General features: G+C 46.2%; 2 protein-coding genes across 18 annotated transcripts in view; both read left to right on the top strand.

The window, feature by feature from the left end:
• plekha6 (pleckstrin homology domain containing, family A member 6) overlaps nucleotides 1-15,619 on the top strand; it is a 66,147-nt gene extending 50,528 nt beyond the window's left edge. For 12 of the 17 annotated variants that reach the window (XM_071473121.1, XM_071473125.1, XM_071473122.1 and 9 more), the window contains 17 exons: nucleotides 496-582; nucleotides 1,868-1,921; nucleotides 3,343-3,414; nucleotides 3,830-3,910; nucleotides 3,996-4,145; nucleotides 4,302-4,397; nucleotides 4,585-4,696; nucleotides 4,778-4,917; nucleotides 6,403-6,570; nucleotides 7,649-7,730; nucleotides 7,955-8,055; nucleotides 9,151-9,309; nucleotides 9,510-9,662; nucleotides 9,830-9,963; nucleotides 10,104-10,252; nucleotides 11,790-11,897; nucleotides 12,800-15,619. In XM_071473121.1, coding sequence (XP_071329222.1) covers nucleotides 496-582; nucleotides 1,868-1,921; nucleotides 3,343-3,414; nucleotides 3,830-3,910; nucleotides 3,996-4,145; nucleotides 4,302-4,397; nucleotides 4,585-4,696; nucleotides 4,778-4,917; nucleotides 6,403-6,570; nucleotides 7,649-7,730; nucleotides 7,955-8,055; nucleotides 9,151-9,309; nucleotides 9,510-9,662; nucleotides 9,830-9,963; nucleotides 10,104-10,252; nucleotides 11,790-11,887 — 1,836 coding nt within the window. In that variant the 3' untranslated portion in view covers nucleotides 11,888-11,897; nucleotides 12,800-15,619. The remainder of the gene's footprint in view (nucleotides 1-495; nucleotides 583-1,867; nucleotides 1,922-3,342; nucleotides 3,415-3,829; nucleotides 3,911-3,995; nucleotides 4,146-4,301; nucleotides 4,398-4,584; nucleotides 4,697-4,777; nucleotides 4,918-6,402; nucleotides 6,571-7,648; nucleotides 7,731-7,954; nucleotides 8,056-9,150; nucleotides 9,310-9,509; nucleotides 9,663-9,829; nucleotides 9,964-10,103; nucleotides 10,253-11,789; nucleotides 11,898-12,799) is intronic. The other 5 variants (XM_071473123.1, XM_071473124.1, XM_071473127.1 and 2 more) reach the window with 5 other exon arrangements.
• A 520-nt stretch (nucleotides 15,620-16,139) lies between these two features.
• Nucleotides 16,140-20,534, top strand: golt1a (golgi transport 1A). The gene is made up of 5 exons (XM_071473116.1): nucleotides 16,140-16,752; nucleotides 17,279-17,370; nucleotides 19,781-19,959; nucleotides 20,147-20,210; nucleotides 20,300-20,534. Exons 1-5 carry the CDS (start codon nucleotides 16,728-16,730, stop codon nucleotides 20,327-20,329), a joined length of 390 nt encoding a protein of 129 aa, XP_071329217.1. The 5' UTR covers nucleotides 16,140-16,727; the 3' UTR covers nucleotides 20,330-20,534.
• The last annotated feature ends 824 nt before the right edge of the window (nucleotides 20,535-21,358 follow it).

Raw genomic sequence — 21,358 nt, 5'->3', positions numbered from 1 at the left:
CTGTGAGAGTGTGTAGATTTATCCAGTGGGTATACAATTGTAACATCTATGATTCACTGTTAGTGTAACCAGCTGCTGTTACCTGTTGATCAGTCTGAAAGTTTTGGTTGCAGTGAAGTGCAGTGAAGTGCAGTGAAGTGCAGTGAAGTGCAGTAAAGTAAAGTGAACTGAAGTGCAGTGCATTGGAGTGCAGTGAAATGAAATGAAGTGTAGTGCAGTTAATTGAAGTGAAGTGCAGTGAAGTGAGCTGCAGTGAAGTGCCCTGAAATTAAGTGCAGTTAACTGAAGGGCAGTGCAGTGAAATGAAGTGAAGTGCAGTGAACTGAAGTGCAGTTCAGTGCAGAGAAGTGTGTCTCTGCAGCAGATTTCCACACGGGAGGAGTCAGAGCTGATGTTTTCCTGTCTGTCACCATGTTCACTTCACTCCATCCTAACTACTTCACTCATTCTGACCTCATTCTTCCTCCTGTCCTTGATTCCTTCCCCTTCCTTCAGTATGACTACCCTGGGGATAGGAGGTCCTTAAGCCAAGGAGTATACCATCATAACTATCCTGTTTCCCCCTCCATCCACAGTAAAATGGTATGTGCCTGAATGTGCTCGAATACATGTCAGTCCTTTGGAGACCACACACACACACGCATGCACGCATGCACGCACGCACGCACACACGCACACACACACACACACACACACACAGTGATACACACAGTTACACACAGTCAGTGTAATTGGTTGTGTAGCTTTGCTGAGCAGCTGCAGATAGCTGTGGGGTTTCTCCTTCACGTCTGTCCTAACCCTATTCACATCTGCTGCTCTGTCCTAACACACCTCTGGGTCCACTCCTGTGTGCATGTGTGTGTGTGTGCGCGTGTGTTCTTATGCAATGGAGAAACATAAATTCAGTGTCATAGGAGACCAGACGCCATTTGATAAAAGAGAAAACAAACAAACAAGCAGTCATCAGAGATATCCTGTGCAGTGTGTGTCTGTGGAGCAGTGTGTTATGAGCAGGTTAGCCTCAGACTGACTCACAGCTGATTACAGTGAAGTTACTGTGCATCAGAGAAAAGCAAAAAAGAAGCTGCTGACCAGCAGCTGTCAGCACATCTTTCTGACCATGGACCAGATGTTGACCCACTGTTTCTGTACTTTAGAAATCAAAGTTTCTAAATAATCTGAGCTCTAGATATTTCACCCACATCCTGTGGTCTTCATCAGTGGTGGAGCATCCACCTTCATCCATCACGTTGTGTACAGTCTGACAGGAAACACTCACACAGACCCACACTTCAGAGCACTGACCACACTGTAACATCTGTGTTGGTCCAACCTCCTAAGAGGGAGATGTTATGATATCATTACATGTCATGGGAACTGTACATCAGCAGCCCCAGACCACAGGTGGGGGAGGACGTTCTCCACCACATGTTATCACCTGACCGTCTGCACTCATAGGTCACACCATAACAACCAGACTGTCTGATGACTGATCAAACTCAATCTGCTGAGGAAGACTCAGTAAGACTGATGAAGACTTAAAAAGACGGATGAAGACTCAGTAAGAGTGATGAAGATCCAGTAAGACTGATGAGGACCCAGTAAGACTGATGAAGACTTAAAAAGACTGAGGAAGACTCAAAAGAATCACTCACTGAAAACAGTGAAAACAACAACTGTTCATCAAACCTCGATGTTAGCATGTAGCAGATGTTACCATATGTTGGCATGTAGCAGATGCTAGCATGTTGCAGATGTGGACCTCTAGTGTGATTGGCTGTGGTGCTTTTCTGCTGTCTCTCTTAAAGCTTTCTGTATGTCTGTGTGTGTCTGTGTGATTTGCATGTGTCACTGCTGCTTGGCTCAGGAGGACATATTAGACCTTCAGCTCCAGCGCAACCTGGACTACTTAGACCAGCAGGTAGGGACACAGACACACACACAGACACACAATACTACATATCTGACACCCCCCCCGAACCCCCTCCCCTTGTGTTGTCTTTCCTCCCACATGATGCTCACCTGTGAATTAGCTGTCAGTACCCGTAGCTCAAGTTGTTCCATGAGTGTGTTGTCAGGGGTGTTTAAACTGAGCTGGATCCTGGATCCTCCACAGGGAGGCAGGCTTCAGCTCCTACCTGACTCTGAACCAGCCTCAACTAGTCTTCACTAGTCATTCACCTTTTGACTTTGGGAATTGTCCAGCCCAGTCCAGTCTAGTCCAGTCCAGTCCTGGGCATGGACCCAGTCTGATAGACCAGATATTCCATACATGTCCAAGCCTGTCTCTCTCCTCTGGTCCCGTCTGCGTGTGGTCCACACTGATGTCTTCAATCAGGTCATCCATCCAGCTGTGGGTTTGGTCTGACGAGGGGGTGGGGTCTGCTCATGTCTGTGAGAGTCTGTTTCAGTCTCATGTGAATAGGTCCTCCACCACACAGTAGATGCATGTGAGACCTGGACCCTTGAGATGAACAGGTTCCTCCACATCATTTCTACTGTCACTGATTTCATGATGTAACTTCAGCTGCAGCAGTGACTCTGTGGATAATACTCTGCATACAGCCCCCCCAGCACTGACCCCTCTATCAGCCCATACAGTCAGACCCTGGTCTGGGCAGAAAAGGACTGGATTCAGCTCCTGAGCTCATTGTTTGTGTTTGTGATGAATATATTTCATGTTCTGTCATGTTCTGTGATGTCATCACTGTGTTCCCTCATCATCCTCCCTGTGGATGTGACAGTTGTGTTCAGGTGTGGCGGACGGTCCTAGGGAGGAACAACCTTCACCTACTGATGGCCACACCCCCAAAATGCATCATGACATCATAACACACTTCTTCATTCTGAGACAGGAAGCACACAGATGTTACCTGCTGTATAAATGCAGATGTTACATACTGTATAAATACAGCAGACAGATGTTACATAGACAGATGTTACATACTGTATAAATACAGCAGACAGATGTTACATAGATGGATGTTGCATACTGTATAAATGCAGATGTTATATTCTATATAAATACAGATGTTACACACTAGAAATACCTTGTTACCTGCTGTATAAAATCAGCTGACAGATGTTACATAGACAGATAAAACATAGATAGAATATCTGTCAGAAACCATGATGTGTCAGTTGGTGACATCAGCACTAATAGCTGACTGAAACATGATCAGTTCCTCTCCTGGACTTCTACATTCCTCAGAATGAAGTACAAAACATAAACATCGAGTTTCTGTCAGTGGAGCAGTTGGTATCCGACTGATGATGATGATGATGATGATGATGATGATGATGATGATGATGATGATGATGATAATGTGCTTGTTTTCAAAGGTGCCTCCTTTCCATGACGTCTACAGCAGAGAGCTTCACCCCACACTGAAACTCAATGAGATTGAAACCAGTGTAAGAGACTCACACAGTATGAACACACAAACACTAACACATGGTCAAAAGTATGTGGACACCTCTGTCTATACGATTACATTGTAGACAACAGTGTTCTTTTCTCTGTGGCAGCAGTTTGTTTTCTTTCATCATGACAGCACCTCAACACACACACACACACACACACACACACACACATACACACACATAAATTACTCAGCTTACTGTGGGAGAGGTTGACTGGTCTGAACAGGGTCCAGGCCTCATCCCAGTCACTACCTGTGAGCCAGACCAGGATCAGTATTGAAACCAGCAGAATGACGTGTTCCCCTACATGTGTGTCATGTTCTGGTGTCCTTATACTTTTGGCCACCTGCTGTCAGCCTGTGGTCCAGCAGACACTGGTAACCACCCACTGTCCCTTCTGACACAGAAACTCCTGGGTCGACTGTGTGAGCAGAACCGGATTCTGAAGGACCACGAAGCTGTGGTCCACAGACTGAGGATGGACAAGGTAGGTCACTCCGCTCACAGTGTTATGCCACCTGTTAACACACTGAAGGACACACACAGAGCTGACCTTCACTCGCTGTTCCCAGGACAGCCTAGAGGAGGCGCTGGTGGCCACTCACCAGGAGATGGAGCTGTACCTGAACCAGCCTCTGGCCATAGAGAAGCTGCAGTACAAGAAGGAAACTCTGCAGAACCAGCTCATCAACATCAGGGGGGAGCTGTCCCAGGCCTCCAGTGTAAGAGTCTGTCCTCACATATAGAACATCACCTTCAGAATATCTACATGTTCGAAACAGGTCTACACCTAAACCTTCACATCACCAGTCTGCTGAGCATGGGGTGATGTACACTTTAACTGTGTTTTCACCTGTGCTGTTGTTTACCTGTGTCAGGCTTTAACCACCACTCGTATGGAGTTTGAGGCATTGGAGGACGAGGCCAACGCCATCCACGGAGATCTATGGGAACAGCTCAATGCAGGAGGACAGGTAAAGGTCACCTGTCATCACCTGTGTGTCAATACAGCAGGAAACAACAGTCGGAGATCAATCACCCCTCATTTACTGAGGTTCATCACTGACCTGTGACAGTCTTCCAGCTCTGTATCCATGGCAACGAGCCCTTCTTCATTTTCCCACATGAATCATAAACTCTGTCTGTTCTGGGTTCTTGCAGAGTGAACTGGTTCGTAGACACATCCAGAAGGAGTTCTGGAGAGTCCAGGATGTGTTAGAGGGCCTGCACAAGAGCAACTCATCCAGAGGCACGGACACAGCCAAGCACAGAGGTACCTCACTGACATCATTCACCTGAAACACCTGAGTCTCTGTCCTGTGTCCTCTAACGACCCCTCCTCTCTGTTTTGCAGTGGCCAGCGGTGCATCAGGCTCCTTTAGCACCAATAGTCCAGCCAGTCCCCTGAGCTCAGTAAGTCTCACCAGCCCGCTCAGCCCCTTCTCCCCAGTGCCCGGCTCCCAGGCCTCCCCTGCCAAACAGCTGGGCCCGGAGGTAAGCACCGGACACACCCAGCAGGGGCCCAGCCCCAACCCCAAACCTGGCTCAGGCATATGCTCAGAGTCTAGAACCAACCCTGAAGCCCGTAGAAGATCGAGCCCTAAGCCTCGTCCAAAGTCATGTACAGTGCCTCATTTCAAAACCGACCCTAGGTCCAGATCTAGACCCAAGAGTTACACTGAGTCTGACACCAGCCTGCACCTAGAACATGTGAGTTACCATGGCAGTGACACCTGTGAACACACCTTTCCTCAGCCCCACCTAGCTCTCCAAAACCAGAGGGAGTCCCTGGGTAGACTAGACCCTGTGATAGAGGAGGCAGACCACAGAACCAGCTCAGACTCTGAACAACCTGTAGATCCCGTCAAAGCCAGAGCAGGAGACCAGACCAGTTTGCTCCAAGCACAACATCAGGACCCCAGATACACCGGTCAGCATTCAGACCCAGTCCAGGCCTACCCAGACCTCCAGGAGGTCAGTTGGTTCTCCTCAAACAGCTGCATCCAAGATGTCAGGGTTGGCCTAAGAAAAGATGTCTACCCAGACTCCCACAGACACTGGTCTATGCCTGAGTCCCAAATCCTGCTTCTCCAGGACTTCTATCAGACTGAAGGATCAGTACACAGTAGTCCAGATCCTCATGCCCCCTCAGCCTCCTGTTTCAGGGGTGCTAGTCCTGAAACTGTCCAGCATTTCCAGCTCACTCCTCGCTCATCCAGTCACAGTGGTCAAGGTATGAGGCCACTCACCTACCCCAACAGTCAGGGGACTGATCCCGTCTTTGCCACACCACAGTCAGGTTCACCCATGAACCATTCACTTAGAGTGTTCATGCAGAGCCATCTTTAAAGACATCCAGCGCTCCACTGTAAGCGTCATCATCATCATCATCATCATCATCATCATCATCATCATCATCATCATCATTCTGATCTGTGACACTGTAAATACAACCACAGTATTTTCTTTGTATTATTATTGGTCTCAGTTTAAACTGTCACCAGTCAGGTGTCACAGCTGCAGTTACCTCCCACCTGTCTGGTGTCACAGCTGCAGACTCCTCCCACCTGTCAGGTGTCACAGCTGCTCAGGTGTCCTGCTATAGTGTTCAGATAAAAACCTCAGATTCAGTGTGATTCATGTGAATGACCTGAGTTCTGGTCAGTAGTTAATGGCTCACTTACATAAAAACATAGCAGGGCCTGTTCTCTCAGTAACCAGATGTTTTATATCCAGATGTGTTATGACTGCAGAGTCCAGTGGTCTGTGTGGATCTGACACCTCACACAGACTGTCAGATCAGATCTTCAGGTCTGACTACTTCACATGGGATCTAGACCTGATTCCACAGAGTCATTCCCACGATTCCTTTCTGCTCTGCCTGGCTTTTACCACTCCTCCTGATGTGCAGGACTCTCACTCTTCCTCCTGTCCTTCTCTCCTCCCCCATCCCTCCCTCCTGCTCTTATGGTGATTTAGGAAAGTGTCCCCCCCAGGCCTCCCCTCCCCAAGGCCTATTACCCTTTGGAGCCCTCCCCGACCTCCCCTCCCTCCATTCCCCCTCTGCCCTTTGACAGCACCGCCTGGCTACGCAGCTTGGGCATCGACGATGGTTACCTCGAGGGTGAAGACTCTTACGTCAGAAAGGTATTTGGGTGTCCCCCCCCCCCCCCCCCCCCCCCCAGCCCTGACTGTTGTCTAGTGTCATCTTGTCACAACATCATTCTTAACCAGAGACCTCCATCCCCCCTCCACCCTCTGCGCCTCCCAGTGTGTCTCCATTATGTCTCCACGAGGCTGCCCCCCCCCCCCCCCCCCCGTTACCCATGTCAGTTGTTGTGCCATGTGGTGTTAGAGCTAAACCTGGACCACTTCAGTCCTGTGAGCTGGTGTGTGGTTCTCCACAGATCAGCTGTCAGACTCTGTGATATCAATGGTTCGTGGTCACACCAGAGGACAGCACAGTGGACGTCCTTCACTCAGGCTCATCAAACAGAGACGACACTCACCTCAAAGCTGAACTTGAACCTGAACCTGAACCTATGTGAGAACTGACAAATAGAGAACCACCACAGACCCTGACGCCAACCTTCACACACATGACTGACACAGAACATCTGACTGTCAATCATAACAAACACATCTTCACATGTTCAGATAAAAACAGCCCCACCCCCCAAAATTAAAGCTTTGCTAACATTTTGCTAACAGCTAACATTACAGTACATAAGTTCTTCACTGCCCTAAAACTGTAGCTGCCAGGGCTGTACAGTGCAACCTCCTACAGAGGCTACATGTTTAGATCATAGAAGAAGAATGGATCAGTTAGTATGAAGGATTAGATCAGTACTCATAATACCTGAAGCTGTATTTAGACAGGACCAGAGGTAACAGCTCTACCTGTGAGAGAACACTGCTGACCTGTGTGGATTGGTTCTTCAGGAGAATTCGGGGTTCCTCCTGCTCTCGGAGGTTCTTCCTGGTCTTCAGGTCTGCAGCAGAGAGAACACTGAGCTGAATCACTGAGATTGAAACGTCATGGTCGTTCACATTGATGTGATCAGGTCATTCATGTGTTGTTTCTGCCACCACAGGTACACCAAGGGTGTTACCACGCCGCCCCGTCATTGGTCACATGATGCATCAGCTGATGCATCATATCATCTGTGTAGCCTCAGTTTCATTGTTGATGACCTGAGAATGATGTCACATTTATCTGTTACAGCCCAGGTTTGGAGAACAGAGCAATGTCAGTGAGATGCAGGACCAGGTCCAGGTCCAGGACCGGCAGTCCAGCATGAATAAAGGTACAACAACCTCTCACTGAGTTTCTTCAGGTTCTGATGGTGATAATCCTGATGCAGCAGTGAACTCCTGACCTCGGGGAGGAAGGATCACACTGATGATGTTTGTATATGAACCATAATCCAGTTCAGGATGTCAGAGTGTGATTAGACCCAGGGACCCTGAGAATCCCACCTCCTCTTCTTTCCCATGGTTCTGAATGTATCTTGTGTCCCCTCTGTGCCAGTTGGCATCGTTCCTCCTAGAACCAAGTCCCCCACAGACAAAGTACACAGCAGCTCTGCTCCAGTCCGGCACAGCGGCAGACTGCCTAATGGAGTCTCCAGGGTGAGTTCATCTACTCCTCCTGTCAATCTGAACCTCAGTCTACACTGAGGAGAAACCAAAAGCCTCCAAACTAATCAGGATCTCAGTCCTGGTCTGAGAGCCTAGACCACTGTGTCCTGGTCTCACTGTGATCACATAATTACCAGCACAATAGATACTTTATGACCACCAACCATCATGAAAATCACAGTCAATAATCATAACTTTATGTATACAGAACCATCATCATCATCAACAGGAAAAGGTCAGGGACCAAAAATACATAAATAAAGAGCAGTGTCATTCACCACCATACTGACTGAAAACAGGAAGTCCAACATGAAACATCAGCTGTGTCCCAGTTCAGATCCACATCCTTCAGAGGACATGATCTACCAAGAACACAAGGAGACTGGACAATCAATCATTCAATCAATCAATCAATCTATCTATCATTCTATCAATCTATTAATCTATCAATCTGTCTATCTTGATTGATCTACAAAGGTGTGGCCATTAACACTGAACCTAAATGAGATGGTCTGGTCTGGTCTGGTCTCTGGTTGAACTGAGCTGAAACACAACACTGACATACAGTGTGATCCTCGGACTCTCTGTCTGTGCTGTTTGATGACAGATTATTTACTGACACAATGAATCCTGGGATATGTTGGACCACGAAGGCTCCACCTATTGGAGCCTTCGTGGTCCAGGAAATTAAGGACATGTTTGAAGGAGCCTCTGAAATGGGATAGTCTAGTGGTGGTCTTCAAGTGAGCCTCTGAAGGATGAGGCCCCTGTGGCCCCTGTGGCCCCAAAAGTAAGACACAGCTGTTGATAGTCAGACTGATAAGAAGCTTCTGTCACCATGAGTCCTGATGTTTTATTGTTTCATCAATCCCAATGAAGCCTGCCGCTCAGGGACTGCTCACGTCTCATTGGTTTATTTCCATCACTGCCATGTGACACATGATTGAAACATCTGTCCATGAACCAGGACTTGAACCTCAGAGTCCAGCTCACGGTTCAGTCTGTTGTGTAATCAGCTGAGCCCCAGCAGGACCAGGTCTGAGACCACCTGAATTGAAGTGTCTCTGTGGCCCCTCCCTGTCTCAGGAACGTCCAAAGAGCGCCGTGTTTCCTGCAGAGATCAAGTCCAAGATGAGTTTGGAGGAGCAGAACGAGCGGATCCGCCGCAACCAGAGCAGCTCTGTGAGGGACAAGAGGCGGAGTCTGAACCTGTCAGGTGGCCAGTCTCCAGCCAACTACAAAGTGGTACGACCAACCATGTGATGATGTCATGACTAAAAAACCTTGTGTTTATATCCAGATGTTCACTTGTGAGATAAACATCTGGAGAACTTTAACAACTTTAACATGAATCCACTTCAACAGGACTTCCCTCTAATTTGAAACAGATAGTTACACTGTGTGTGTGTGTGTGTATGTGTGTGTGTGCGTGCATGTGTGGACAGGTTCGCAGGCGGCTCACAGCTCATGAGATCGACATCAAAGACCTGGAGATGGCGGTTCGAGGTCAGGGCCAGGAGTCACCTCGGGAGGAAATCGCTCGCCTAAGACGGTTACAGGTGGAACCAGATCACTATGACCTGGAGGTCAGCAGAGAGGTGAGAGCACCATGACCACCCCCCCCCCCCCCCCCCCCACCCCCCACCCCCCCCCCACTCATTAGCTCCTCTAAGTGTGGAATGTTGTGGTAGAGACTGGCCCCTAGGGGCCAACACCCAGAGAAGGTACAGGCTCCTGGTTCATCTTTGTGTATTGTGTGTTGTAGCTGATGGCTCCTGAGAAGGTTCTGATCCCAGAGCGCTACCTGGATGTGGAGGACAACACTCCTCTGAGTCCTGAGGAGCAGAAGGAGAAGCAGAAGAAATTGGAGCGGATCAAGACCCTCATCGCCAAGTCCAAGTGGGTCTGAGTTGCATTTAAAGGATCAGTTTTCTGTCACACGTTTAGGTCCAGTTTTAAAGAACACCCTCCTAAAATCTGTTAGGACCTGATGTCACACCTGTAGACCTGTTTAATTAGACCACCTGTCTGTGTGTCAGTCTCCAGAACATGGTTCCAGTTCTGGACGGCCCGGTGGATGGCGGAGCTCCCATCACCTCCCAGCAGCAATTGCAGGAGCAGGAGAAGAGGATCGAGATCTCCTGTGCTCTAGCTGCTGAGGCATCTCGTCGCAGCCGCATTCTCTCAGGTGAGGTCACTGTCCAAACTACTGCCATTGCTATGTCAACACCATCACCATGACAACACCATCAACACAACAACACGACCACCGCCACACTAACTGTTACCTTCCTCAGATGACAGAGCTCTGTTCTGACCCATCACCTTCATGATTCATGAGCTCTGTGTTGATCTTCACGTGTTGTTTCAGATCCCGATGTTCCAGGTGTCCCCCCCCCCCCCCCCAAAGCAGGGGAAACACTGATATGATAATGTATCTACACCTGAGCACTCATGTTGATGCATGATCCCATATTCTGTTGAAGTGTATTCACAGTGACAGATGCTGTGTTGTTGTTCTTTGCTGTGACTCAAATGCCTTTGTGTTCACTGCTGTGTTCTTGAGGTCAGAGGTCACTGTAACAAGTATTTCTAATCAACTGTAAAATGAGGCGAGGCAGAAACATGTAACCATGGCAACCATGAACAGTATCAAACTAAGTCCCCATCACTGGTGAGAGGTTTTGTGCAGAGGATGAAGCTCTATGAGCCTGGTGGTCTGTCAGGGTTTTTATGATCCAGTGCTTTGATATCTGCTCTGAGCATTCATGGTCCTCAGAGGATAATATCTGTGGTGACCCCTGACCTTTCATCAGGTTTATGTTAAAACACAATGACTTGAAGTGGTAAATGTGGTAAACATGAACTAATACACATTTTTCACTGTGAGCATGTTAGCATGCTGACAATGGCATTTAGCTTAAAGCATCACTGCCACTCATAGGGCTGCTGACTGTAGAGTCTAAACATGAAGTTATTGATGTAAGGTGCATCACCACTTACACACTCCAGGTCCAGGTCCATAATGATTCTCCTCCTTTATGATGGTTGCTGAGTCTCGTCCTTCTGTAACACCACAGCTCAGTAGAGCTGCAGAGGTCAGGGGACTAACATGTGAGCCTGATATAGACATGTCTTTAAAAGTCGGATACGTCTTTATTTAAATCAATTTTTAATTATTGTTTTCCCACAGTACTGGAGGTTGTGAACACTGTATACTGTCAGGCATTTTCACAGATTGGGTCATTTTCCACTGCCCTGGACAGGGTATCAGTTGTATTTGTCTTTGCACCATTGAATCGAGCTATAGAGAGTTCCACAGACATGTTATTTAGTAATGAGATTATCTATTGGGAGATCTCAAGTTATGGGGAGGCTTCCACCTTAATACTAATATCTTTTCAGGTAAAGTAAAAGTCTTCTGTGACTTTGTGACATTCATTTAGAATCGTTTGGAGGTTACGTCCGATAAAACATGTGCAACTCTAGACCAAAAGTGTTTCACATCAGGGCAGTCCCACATCATATGTAAACAGGTCCACAAGCGTGGACACGTCTTTAAAGGACAGGTGATAACCCAGTCTGAGCAGTGTTGTTTACCTGTGGATGCTCTGGCGCTCCACCTCTCACCGGTCTTCTCTCATTGATTGGCTCACTCCTTGTTTTGTTTTGCTCTCCATTTCTCCCTCTGTTCACTCCTCCCACCTCCCTCCATCTCATTCCAGCCCAGTGCGCCCCCAGCCCCCCCACTTCCCCGACCAGCCTGGCCCCTCCCCCTTCCTCTGCCGACTTCCCCACCTCCGCCCACATCATGAAGGTGTGATTCTGACAAGGTGAGTATCCGTTCACCACACCAGCGCACCCCCCCCCCCCCCTTCCTGCACACGATCCTCCTGACTCCACCCACTGATGATAATGACACTTGTTATACTACTGCTGGTTGATGGCGACCTGGTGATGACCCTCAGACCTATCAGGACACAGATTTCACTGGTGAAGTGTTAAATACCAGAATTAACCAGATTTAAACAGTGTTAAACAGTGTTAAACATAATTAAACAGTGTTAACCAGAGTTAACCAGAGGTTAACATTGTTAAACATAATTAAAAAGTGTTAAACAGTGTTAAACTAAGTGTTAAACAGTGATAAGCAGAGTTAAACAGAGTTAAACAGAGTTAAACAGAGTTAAATAGTGTTAAACAGTTAAACATGATTAAATTGAGTTAAACTGAGGTGAACAGAGTTAATGATAGTAACAATGTTAAACAGAGTTAATCAGAGTTAAACAAACTTAAACAAAGTCATACAATGTTAACCAGAGTTAACCAGAATTAAGCGTATTTAAACAGTTAACCAGAGTTAAACAGTGTTAAACAGAGTTAACCAGAATTAACCAGAGTTAGTTGTTCTGAGAAAATGTCCTGCTCTTGTAAAAACTTGAGTGTTCGTCAGTCCGTCCTCTGAATTCTCAACACAAGGTCCAATTTGTGTCCCACATCACAACTGAGCAGCTCCATCCGCAGAGGTAGGCCATGAGATGAGAACGAGCCTGATCTTGTGTTGAGAATTTTTCCCCATCAAGTAGAGACCTTCCAGTGGAACATCAATGTTGGCATGCCATGTAAACACACATCCTGCTGTAACAGCAGTCAGAGTCCCTCTTATCTCCCACGACAGTAAACACTCCAGATGAGTCACCTGTGTCTGTCTCACCTGTCTGTCTCTGTGTCTCAGCTCAGGCCCTGGCTGCTGTCAAGTTTGATGGAGCGTCTTTCTGAGGAGCCACAGAACGGACTGAACGATGGAGATGACCCCAGACAACACTTTTATTTTTGTTAGCACCCAAACTGACACAACAAAAGCACGGAAATCTGTCAGAGGAGTTTTCCAGGATTCAAAACAGACATGGAAGCTCACCCCCCAGACTCCAGACCATCCAACCCCTGGCAGCCTCCCCCTGTGTCCTGTGGCACATAGGGTGGCTGCAAGTCTCCAACCAGCTTCAAGTGGTGTAATATTTCTATCTCAGTTAGCTCAGGACATGTTTTACACAGTAAAGATTACGAGAAGATGTTTTACAGTGAACTGAGGTTTTGATGTTGACAAGAAGATTCGTGAACCAGTGGACAGAGACTGGGATGAGACCAGATTGAGCTCTCACTGAGTGGAGTCTCACCGAAACCTCCAACCTCCTCCTGGACTCTGAAAAACAGGATGTTCACTATCATCTTATCTCCATCAGGGAGGAGAGGGCTCAGACTGAGGGTCTGACTCTGAGGTGCTGAGGACTCACTGTGATGCCTGTTTCACGCAGACCTCCACCCCTACACCCCCATCCCATCATGCTTGTCTGCTCTCACTTACATTCACATGCAACCATTAGCCTCACATGACCACAACCCAGCATGCATCGCTGCTGACAGTGAGTCAGGATCAGATGTAAACCTGTCTCCTCAGCTTCAGGTTCTTCAGAGCATGACGGTTCTGTTGAGACTCCTCCAGGTCTCTACGGACACAGATGTGGTCCAGCTGTCATGTTTGTGGTCTGTCAGCCGATAAAATGTTCACAGGGATCTTAGTGACTGCAGGGAGAGTCTGATTTAGGCCCCACAGAGGTCAGAGGTCAGGACACTTTATACTATGACCTCAGCTGGGACTCTGTAAAGGTCATTGGCCTCTGTCAGCTGATGTCACTGTGTGTCACCTGCAGGGCAGAGCAGGAAGTCACCTGGACTTTATATTGAGCTGTATCACAGCTGATTCACAGACACATCAGTGTCCAGATGTTCAGACTCATCTGTCTGAGAGAAAAGAAGGGACCAATCCAGATCAGAGTCTGGTCCAGGTGGAACATTTATCAGTCTCATGGTTACAACAGCTGTTGACCATCAGGTGGTCACACAAGGATTGTACCCGAGACCAGAGCACAGACCTCAACTTGGTCCCTGGACCCCACTCTGCGAGACCGTCATATTCCAGAGCCCAGACCTCCACAACAGTCTCATATGAGTGTAGTTCATGTGAGGCAGAGCTGCCACCACCTCCCACACCTCTTCCCACACCTCCACCTCTTCCTCCTCCACCTCTTCCTCCACCTCTTCCTCCTCCTTCACCTGCTCTTCCTCCTCCGCCACCTCAACCTCTTCGTCCTCCACCCCCTCCTCCTCTTCCTCCACCTCATCTTCCTCCTCCTTTTCCACCTCCTCTTCCCCCTCCCCCTCCCCCTCCTTCTCCTCCACCTCCTCCACCTCAGTGAATGTGGACTTGTTGTGGGTGAAGTATGTTGTGTGTCAGTGGTTTGTGTACGTGGATCTAGAAGTGACCTTAGTGTCAGAGTGGAGAGGAGTTATCGATGCAGTCATGTGACAGGACTAATCACTGAAATAGTGATGTCATCATCATCAGTGCCATAGTGTGAAACATGTCAGTGTGTTCATGACTCACACAGTTTGAATCTGGAGGAAACTCAATAATCAAAGGGTCAAAGGTCAAAGCTACGCACAGTGATAACCTTTGAATTCATTAGCAGCGCCACAGTGAAATGGATTCACCTTGTTTTTTTCATATTACTACATTTTTAATTCTGACTCGTTACGCCAGGTCACATGACTGTAAAACCTGTGATGTCACCACTGTGTTTTATTTTATGCTCAGTGTCTAAAAAATAATGTTACACATCAGATGAAAAATACAACTTATAGAAACTATGATGTTCAACCTTCACCTCTTTGTTTTAGCTTCCTCCTGATCTGAGCTCTGTGACCACACACACACACACACACACACACACCTCCCCTGAGTCTGTTCCTTGCCCCTCCCCTCAGTGTGTGTTCAGATCTGTTGTTATCAGACAGTTTGTTACAGGATGTAGAAGATGGACTTTTATTGTGAAGATTAACGACTCACTGCACAGAAACAAAGGAGGACTTCAGAGAAACGTCTATTTTTTCTTTTTTAAGAAGGGAATCAGTTCACAGAGGCCATACATATTTTTTTAGATGCTCCAGTTGACAGGTTGAATTTTTCACTCAAGGTTTTTCACAGACGACACGTTGTGTTCATGTTGTGTTCACGTTGTTGCTCAAGGACAGAACACAGATATTTTTGGATTCACTGGGATCTGAACAGGTGGAGTCTGATATTTGATACTAGATGTAGCATTTGTGACGAATAGCCTACAGAATCTACACGTCTATACTGTGGCCAGTGTACATACAGTTTTACATGTAACCACTGCTCCTGTGGAAACAGACAAACTGCTTGAACTATGCAAAGAGACAAATAATAATAAAACGCTTGCTTTCAGAAAACCTGCAATAAAGTGAATGTATACCAATAATGTTTCTCATCACAGTGTCTGAATGATGATGATGATGATGATGATGATGATGATATATTTACTGCTGTTGTTTTAATCCACCAGACGATGATGATGAAGTTCACTGCCAAAAGTCTCCTGAGTTCACCTGTCCAGCCTGCCCTCACCTGCAGGTCCCTGATGATGCTCTATTGTTATATCAAAGTGTATGTGAATGAATAAAGAGCAGAAACACACCCAGACTGGATTCTTTCAGCTGACAGGAGGAGGAGGAGGAGGAGGACACAGTGTCTGTGTCTCCATGACTCAGGTCCAGAGGTTCACACAAACACATAACATATGATCTGAGTAAAGTGTCACTGTTCCACCTGAGGGACGTTAACATGACACACACCTGTGATGAAGATGAACCTGTAGGTTTGTGTAACTGATGCTGTAAAACTGCTTCGCCACAGCACTGTGTGTTACACTGTGTTACACTGTGTTCACACTTTATGATACACTGTGTTTAAGCCACATGACCTTCAAACACTCTTCACCTCCGATTGGTTCACATCATCATGTTCTGATCCCTCTCCTCTGTTTGATTCAACAAAAATCCCTTTGAAGTTATACTGACATCATCACTAATGTTAAGAAAAGATAAGGCTCCATTTCATTGGTCACCTGTCAGTGACATCATATCCTCTCTGCTCATGTGTCAGTGTTTTGTTTGTCTGACAGAAGCTCAAACTGACTTTGATCCAGTTTGAAGTCTCATGTTTCAGATCCTCTTTCTCCACCTTGGTGCTTTTCAGCTCTGTGTTTGAACCAGATGAAGGATTTTAGTCGTTGGACATCTGGATCTGGAGTTATCAGAGAAACGAGCTGAGGAAATGTTAGACAGCTGTACAACACCTGTACAACATCTGCACAGCTCTGAGATCCCTCCTACACAGATGGCGTTTCATGTCGTCATGGTTTCAGTCCACAGCAGGTAAGGACAATGGAGCTCATCAGAACAACAGAGTGAGGTTCTTTATCAGTGAAGACAGTGAAGTACACACTGAAACCAGTTCTCAGGTTTTAATGGTTTTAATGGTTTTAATGGTCGAAGAAGACCCAGCAGACACAATCACAAGACAAGAGATAAACACACTACCTGTGTTTGACTGGCTGATGACATCACTCAGGTAACTGAGCCTTCACCTGAGAATCCCTGTGTTGAGGGGTCAGTGTGCATCTGCTCTGGTTAATGTTCACACACTGACAACATCAGCGAACAAAGGTCACAGCTGAGAGCAGGAGAGCTCTCAGACAGCACTCAACACTCAGAGGAGGAAGAGGAGGACATCAGCAAACACCATGGTAGCCGTGACTGAGCTACAGAGTAAGTCTTCCCACAATCCCTCTCTTCTAACATGTTAGTGGAGCTGTGAGTGACTGGGGAGCAGAGAGCAGAGGCCTGACCCCCCCACAGACAGACATTTTGGAGGGTCAGGTTGAAGAGAAACAGGCTCTCACCTGAGCTGAATGAAGACCAGGTAGAGGACGGTCACAGCCACATGCTAATATGGACTGCAATCGTGTCTACCCACAATGCTCTCTGCTCTCCACTGAGCTGCCAATAGTAGGCTTCTGAAGGTGACATCAGACCTGCATCACGCTGTTGTCACAGCTTCAGGCAGACCTGTGATGATTTAGCTTAGCAGTGTGTTACCACTGTGTAACAGTGTGTTATCATTGTGGAGCTGTGTGACTGTCATTTTGGGAAATATATGTTTGTTTGTTTTTTTATATATTTGTGAGTTGTTCTAAGAGATTTACATCTACAGAAACTACTGAGAGCAGGACCAACACATCGTCCTGCTCTAACTGTTACTGTGTGTGTGTGTGTGTGTGTGTGTGTCTTCCAGAGATCGGTGTGGGTGTGATGGCCTTTGGGCTGTTCTTTCTGCTCTTTGGTGTGTTGCTGTACTTTGACTCTGTGTTGTTGGCCTTTGGGAATGTGAGTAAAGTGACACTCGTCTGCTCAGTGTATCCATCACACACACACACACACACACACACACACACACACACACACACACACACACACATTCACACTCACACAGTCACAATTACACGTACACACACACAGTCTCACACACAGACACATCCACATTCCAGAGACTGAACCCAAAGGCTGAACCAATACACTGTGTCAAGAGACTGAACCAGAGAGTCCCCCTCAGTCCCATCAGTCGTCCTCAGTCCTGTCAGGCCTCCACAGGAGGAGGGAGGAGAAAGGAGGGAGTCATCTCTGACACAGCCAGTGTCACCTGTGGCCTCATGTACCAAATGTTGCATATGCACAAAAACGTTGCGTATGTCATCCATAATGCTCACAGTCGGATGTCATCAAGAGTCAAATGAACGTGACAATTTGCGTTCCTCCAAGCCAGCTTCCTGTCTGACATACACACATTTCTAATGGGCTCTGTCAACTGGTGCTGAAGTGAAACCAGTGACATCCGGAACTGGTTTATTAGTCTGACTTACACATGAAACAACTACTGCTCAGACTACAGCACAACACATGGAGCCCATTGTAAACAACAACACACCCAATTCAATCCAATTCAATTCAATTTTATTTGTATAGCGCCAAATCATAATATACATTATCTCAAGGCACTTTACAGGGTCAGGTCAAGACCTTACATTGTTACAGAGAAAAACCCAACAGTTCCCACAAAGAGCAGCGCTTGGAGACAGGGGGGAGGAAAAACTCCCTTTAACAGGAAGAAACCTCCAACAGAACCGGGCTCAGGGTGGGGGTTGGGTTTAGGAGATAAAAAAGAAACATTTTCCTTCCATGGACATTTAAACATGTGATGCACAAATGTGACTGCTGTTGTGGTGACCCGTGATTCATTATCCTCACACACAGTCAGGAGCAGACGACAGGCTGCAGGTCAGGACAGGTGATGACAGGTGATGACAGGTGATGACAGGTGCTTCTGTATAAGTGACTAATTTATAAGTTAATTTAAAATCAGCTCCTCTGACGCACACAGAAGAACATACCCTCCTAAATACCACATTGTGTTTAGAGCATCATTTCTCCTCAGTGGTTTGAGCCAGAGACATGTTGTTTACTCCTGTTAAACTAGAGGATCAGAGCTTTCAGACGAGCTCCTCCTTTGTCTGTGAGTCGTTGACCTGCATCTATAAACTCACCTGTAAAGTTGGAAAAGATTTGGATGGCTTCAGCTTTTCCCTGCTGCACTGCTTCATGTGCAGGCCTGTTCAAAACAGAGCTGTGGACCATTAGTGTGTTAAACCAAATACTACTGTGAACGGTTTTACTCATTGCAGTAAGAGAATGAAGAAGACAACTCCACTCTGCTGTGAGGCAGGTCAGGACCCTCCCACATTAACAGCCTCCTCCACCCTGTTTGTTTTATTAATGTCAGAGTCAGAGTCAAATCTTTTTCTGGACTCTGAAAACAGAAGCTCCTCTCTGCACTCACTGAATTGTTTCTACTTGTTTCCTGACTCTGAAGAGAGGGGGGTCCAGGCATTGACCCAGAGTCGGACTGGGCCAATGTGTGGTGAACTGGGGCTGTTATTAAGGAACAGAAGCTAATCTGATGATACTGAAGTTTCAACATCATTAACTGATCAGAGAGAGAGGGAGAGAGATAGAGAGAGACAGCAAACACACCTGGACAGACAGAGGTGATGAGCTGATGTTGGTCAGGTTTAAATTCTTCATTCAGGAGAACAGCTTTAACAGACATCGTTTTATTCATAATCTGATGGTTTGTTCACTCAGTGTTTAAAGGACACACAAGGTTTTTTTCTCAATTCACATAAATGAAATTCAATGAAGCTAATAAGCTAATCATGAAGCTAACAGCTAATGATGAAGTTAACAGACTAATTATGAAGCTAACAGGCTAACCATGATGCTAACTGGCTAATTATGAAGCTTATAGGCTAGTCATGAAATTAACAGGCTAATTATGATAGTTAACAGGCTAATGAAGCTAACAGGGTAAGCATGATGCTAACAGGCTAATCATGAAATTAAAAGGGCTAATCATGATGCTAACATGCTAATCATGAAGTTAACAGACTAATCATGAAGCTAACAGGCTAATTATAAAGCTAACAGGCTAATCATGAAACTAACAGGCTAATCGTGAAATTAAAAGGGTGATTATGTTGCTAACAGGCTAATCATGAATGAGATCTCATCCAGTGTGATGAGACAGACTGAAGTAGAGACTTAGTAAAAGATTTTAGATTGACTGGATTGACATTCATTACCTTTGGTTTGGAGAAAGATGACAGCTGCAGAATGAGACAGTGGCTCTGTAAGAGTGTGTTTAATATTTCTTCTTGTTTTTTTCTGATTTCTGTCCCTTCAGATCCTGTTCCTGACTGGACTGACGTTCATCATTGGCCTCAGGAGAACTGCCCACTTCTTCTTCCAAAAACACAAGTTTCGAGGCTCTTTTTTCTTCCTAGGAGGCGTGGCTCTGGTGATTGGCCGCTGGCCAATCACAGGGATGCTGGTGGAGAGTTATGGCTTTGTGCTTTTGTTCAGGTAAGCTCAGGTGGGGTTTTAGTGGAGTTGCTGCACATTCATCTATGTCCCATCATAACAACAGTAATGAAGCTAAGTGATGTTGCCAGGTTGATGTGGGCCACTGTGATCTGAATAATATACCTACATAATAACTGATATGATGTATAAACCATGAAGCACCACACTGCTGTGTTTTCTCTTGTAGGTCCTTCTTCCCCATGGCCTTGGGATTTGTGCTGTCAGCTGTGAACATCCCCTTCCTCAACTCAGTATGTTGTGCTCTTGGCTCATTAACTTGTATTTAAAACACAATGAACTTCCTCAGGGATGATGAAACGTAATGTTTTCTTGTTTTCAGTTTTTCTCCAGCAGCTCCTCCATGGTCTGAGCAGAGCGACATGTTACAGCAGTGACGGAGAGGCCGCGTCTCACTGTTTAGTTGTTGACATGAGAATAATTTATTTACAAAGCTTCTCTAACTCAACTTACCAAGTGAAAAACAAACCCTGCTGCTGTACAGGAAATGTTTTACATCTTATTCTAATGATTCTTGACTTTTGTTGCATTGAGATAAATGAGTTGTGTTTGACAGATTCACTGCGTAATGTTCTGTGTGTGTCTTTATGGGACCATCGTTCCACATGTTACAAGAACGCACATTTAATAATAACCAGTAATAACTAGTAATATTACAACAGTCATTGGTTCCACAGTGTTGACTTTATACAGTACACAAGGCTGAAGCTGCTTCACGCTGGTCCAGCCTGACAACCAAACATCAACCTCCAGGTCTGAACCATGAAGCATCAACAGTGAAGATCTAAAAGCTGCAGTTCCTCTAACGACCACTAGAGTCTGGCTCCAGCAGTGAGTCAGTCCCCATAGACTCCCATGTTCAAATGTCCAACTTTACAGCAGAAACAAACATGTTTACATCCTGGTACAAAAACTGTTCTGGTCTCTAGAGATAATTTCCTCCTTCATGACAACTGTATAGCTGAATTTTATAGAACTCACCTGGTTACATTTTATTAAGGACTAATCGTGGAGAATTGAGGGCTTGGCCTCTTTGAGTGACAGGTGGGTGAGCGTATGCTTTTCACTGAAGTCTCAGCTTCACACATGCCCCACCTCTTAGACTGTGTTTGGATGAGCCAGGAGTGAGGGGTGAAGATGGTGAAAGTGGAACAGCTCACTCTGAGTTTCAGAAACCTGTGATGACATAACAGAGGCTATGTCCATCTTTAACAGTCTGTGGTTACAATCAATGTTCAGTATAACTCAATATAATTCAGTATGATTCAATATGATTCAGTATGATTTAGTATAATTCACTGGCAGACAATAAAACACTGAAGTCCGAATAAAAGATGATCCATAAAAAGATATGAATAAGTACAAAGATGTTTCTATATAA

Source organism: Trachinotus anak, unplaced genomic scaffold (assembly GCF_046630095.1).
Source record: "Trachinotus anak isolate AG129_WGS33_773 ecotype Australia unplaced genomic scaffold, CSIRO_AGI_Tana_v1 ptg000045l, whole genome shotgun sequence".
Classification (NCBI taxonomy): Eukaryota; Metazoa; Chordata; class Actinopteri; order Carangiformes; family Carangidae; genus Trachinotus; species Trachinotus anak.
This window is presented reverse-complemented; position numbering and strand designations above follow the sequence as displayed.